General features: G+C 38.0%; 1 protein-coding gene across 1 annotated transcript; it reads left to right on the forward strand.

The window, feature by feature from the left end:
• Positions 1 to 2,647: 2,647 nt before the first annotated feature.
• On the forward strand, positions 2,648 to 3,470 carry LOC134214965 (chymotrypsin inhibitor Ani s 6-like). Its single transcript, XM_062694238.1, has 2 exons — positions 2,648 to 2,809; positions 2,866 to 3,470. The coding sequence occupies exons 1-2, from the start codon at positions 2,719 to 2,721 to the stop codon at positions 3,150 to 3,152; spliced, it is 378 nt and encodes a 125-aa protein (XP_062550222.1). The 5' UTR covers positions 2,648 to 2,718; the 3' UTR covers positions 3,153 to 3,470.
• Positions 3,471 to 4,092: the final 622 nt, after the last annotated feature.

Raw genomic sequence — 4,092 nt, forward strand, 5'->3', positions numbered from 1 at the left:
ACATTTTGGTGTTGAAACTCTAGAATTGAATTTCAATCGTTCGATGATACTTTGTTCGTAAAGTTAAAAATGAACTTATTTATCATCTTATTAAGCACGTAGATTATTTGAAATATCCTCAATGACAGAGTATAAGGACATTCAACGAAAAACATAAGCATAAGAAAAGTCCAATCCCGTACTTCTAACCATTTGTAATTGAATAGCCTTTAGACTTGTTGAGAAGAGTTTCAAAAATTCTTTCGGTTGCTTTCCTGTGCAATTTTTTAAAAAAAATATTGTCTTTACGTTGCTTCTTCGACTTTGAGAAAGGTGGGAACTTTAAGTTTTATGTAATTTCCTTTAAAAGTCGCACTACTTGCACTGACTTATCTTTACACAAGTGAAAAATTGTGTTATGAATTTGTATACTTGGGTTGCTTTTTAAGCACATTTCATAAATCACGCGATTTTTTAAGCGAATTTCGACATTTACGTCGTTTTTCTACGCGATTGTTTTCACAAAGTTGTTCTACGCGGATGTACGTGGAACGTATTCCCCTCGCAAAGACCGACCTCATTGTATTAGATTCAAGCGAGTAGAAACGCGGTTATATTTTAAAATGCCGCTAAAGTTTACCATATAATCAATTTTGTAATCCGTGATTTTTTTACCTTCAGTCATTATCAAGGTACATCATCGGAAAACATGTTCAAAAAATCAAATATGAATCGTATATTTTGTGTATGCAGGGTACCCGTACAGAATTTTACATAATGTGACTAAGTTGTCCGGCACTGCGGGATTTCTCTCTACTTGAGATGGACAATGGACATGTGTGTACATATTTAACTCACGTGCTTTACTATGTATCTACCTACCAAAGAAAAAAAAACAATACCAAATGTTCAACACATTTTGTTGAGGGTTTGTGGAAAACAAAGTTGACACACAGTCTACAATATCGAAACATTTTTTTTTCTTCAATGGGTCTACATTTCACCTGCAACTTAACCTGTTTTCAACAAAGGGTTCCCATTAGCATTTAAATTACCGTTATAATTGAGGCTTTTCTATGCCTGCCATTGTATACATGTGTTTTGTGCATCTTATGTAGCAAACACAATGAATATACTGGCAATCAATTAACTAATCCATTTATTGTACACTTTTTATGTTTTTGTTTTGTAGGAAGATTTTATATTTTATTTGTTTCCCCAATTGAGTTTCGCTCTTTCAATGAAGCTGGATAGAAACAATACTGTTATGTATAATCTTTGCTTACAAACTAAATTTTCATTTTAAAGTTAGTTTGCTTCACGTTTTGGATTATTTTCAACTATAAAACATAACACGCTTGCTTTTCGCATACTATAGGGCCACGCAGAATGGGCACTTTTGCGGTTTGATTGTTTTCCCGTTTTGACGCACGCAAATGCAAATGCTGTTATGAAACTTGTTTTCATCTACGAGCACCGATTCGTATTTTTTTGCTATGCCGCTCAACTATGGCGAATACGAAACGTGCCGCATAATCGTAAAGCATCGCGCTCGGCCCAAAACCTATTCTCACAGCCTCAGTTCTCAGCCTAAGCACACAGTCTGAGCACACAGCATGCTGGATGAGCACACAGCCTGAACACACAGCCCAAGTTTTGAACTTGAGCTCGAGCCTGAGCTGAGCCGCACCGCGTTCATTTTTCGCACCCATGTTCGATGCTGATGGTGAACACGAGCTTGAAGAAGAACGCGCGCTCGGGATGAACATGAACTTGCAAAAACTGCACTCAAGCTCAGCGCCGCTCATGTTTTCGTGAAGACTGGGTAAAACTATTATTTAGTGCTTCATTTGTAGATAAGTGCAGTAGACAAGTGAAATTGGCGAATAAATATTCAAATGAAGAATGATTGTCACCTTAAGTTTTTATTTTAGAAGACATGAGACTGTGGAACTGCTCAATTTGAATTACTTGCAACCTTTATATACAAATCAGCCGCTTCCACAGTTATGAATAGCAAGGCTTTAAAGCCACGTTATCATTTTTGCACTCATATCAAAATAATGTAACTTACATGGCATACTCCAATGGTCAAGTTAAAGATCAAGTTAAGGATCAAGAAAGAGTTGGAATTAAATCATCATCAAAATTTGGGTAAGCTGACGCAAATGTTAATGGATTTCCCTAAAGACTTCTGAAGACGTTTACGTCTGTACGGATTTTTTACTGCAAATTGCATCTTACCTCCACAACACTTTTTTTAGTTAATTAAAAAACTTGTTTCATAATCCACAATAACGTACATTAGTTTGAATAAATCCTGAAATAAATTTATAATGACTTAAACTTATATCTTCTACCCTTGTTTTACATATGGTCAATGGATCCAAAATACCATATGTTTGATACATTTTTAGTTTATTTACCTTGTTTTGTTCATCCGCAAAAGCCTTGATAGTTTGTAATAGGCATTTTCCAATTGTTTTCTAACATTGCTGGTCTGAAACCCTTTATCATTCCTACCAGGAATGCAGCCGATCATAATTGCCATCATCATCTACTGAGCTTAAAGAGCATGCGATCACAGATGAATAACTTCACGCATTCCATGTTGACGTTGAATCGAGAATAACACAAATCAAAACAACGTACCTGCTTACAGATTCGAATAAAAACCCTTCCCAGTGGCAATCAATTCATCAGTTCGGATCCTGTGTCGCTCCTGTCAATCAAGTCAACATGAAATTCGCAGCCATTGCCATCCTCGTTGCTTCCGTTTGCATTCATTCAGTTTTCAGTTTGCCTCCACCACCGGGCTGCCGAAAATGCCGTAAGATCCTCGTTGTGTATCCAACTATCTGCGAAACTAACCGACTTCTATTTCAGATTGTAAACTACCTTTCGAGGAGTACCAAGTATGTGGAACGGGCTGTCCCAAGACCTGCGACAATCTTCTGGGGGGAGTGTGCGCCACAGTTTGCGTTCCGGGATGTTTCTGTAAGGAAGGATACGTTCGCAACCGTGAGGGATTCTGTGTGCTTCCTGAGCAATGTCCTTGTGCCACCACCACTACTCCGGAGCCAACCACTACCACTGAACCTTGCACTACGACCACACCGGAGCCAACCACCACTACCGAGCCTTGTACCACACCATGCCCGAATGCGGTTTAAAGAAATCGTTTAGCTGTGGCTAACTGTAATAAACAGAAATCAATAACTCAATCCTTCATAGGTTTCAAATAACCTTGGCGACAGTAACATTTATTGGCAACAAAATTTTAAATTGTTTAATTCGGAAAAGGCTCTTTTGAATGAATTAGCGCATTATCGTAAAAATAGGATTCTACTTAATTTAATAAAACTCTACAACAGTGTCAGTGTTTTCGTTCATCAATATTTTTCCCTTTACTATTTTCGACGCTTTTCTAGAAGCCATGTTGGAGTCACATTTTTACACGTCAATCTCCGTGATTTTGGTAGTGCACGAAGTTAGGTACAAGTACACAGCAAAATGTTTTTTTCACAAGTCTCCAATTTGCCTTGCGGCAAAGGCGTAGAATTACCAATCAAGAGATGGCGAGTTTGATTCTCATTCCGGTCTAGGATGCTTGCGGGTGGGAAACATTCTTGACTTCCTGAGCATATTGTATCCATTGTTCTTGCCACACAAGTTAGATACATTCTTGCAATGACTGGCATGGAAAAACTTTCAATTAATAAATGAGGAAATGCTATAATAGAATACTAATTTGAAAGGCAAGTTCCAGTTGGAATAATGTAGAGCTATCGAAGAAGAAGAAGAAGAAGTTCATGTAGCGAATCCCAACAAACGAATTAACATAAAATATGAAAGTAAATTTGACTGAATTTTACAAACACGCACAGTTTAAATTTCAGGGTGACAAAGGGTCTGGGGGGTGAGAATGGGTCAGCGCGCTCTCCGGCAGTCTGGAGGTCGTAGAGCAACATCGTTCAAAAAGGTCTCTTATATTTTAGTCTTCTTGCCCTCAGATGCATTCAATATATTCTACTAGCATTCTAAGTAGTTGAAACAGTGACCCATTCTCACCCCCATTTGACCCATTGTCACCACCGACGACGGTAGCAGTAA

This window comes from Armigeres subalbatus, chromosome 2, assembly GCF_024139115.2.
Source record: "Armigeres subalbatus isolate Guangzhou_Male chromosome 2, GZ_Asu_2, whole genome shotgun sequence".
NCBI lineage: Eukaryota > Metazoa > Arthropoda > Insecta > Diptera > Culicidae > Armigeres > Armigeres subalbatus.

Bases quoted from the DNA above. Each gene is read 5' to 3' on its own strand.
- LOC134214965 (XM_062694238.1), top strand. From the start codon at position 2,719: ATGAAATTCGCAGCCATTGCCATCCTCGTTGCTTCCGTTTGCATTCAT. The intron at 2,810-2,865 runs GTAAGATCCTCG...CTTCTATTTCAG, and splicing joins ACCGGGCTGCCGAAAATGCC to ATTGTAAACTACCTTTCGAG.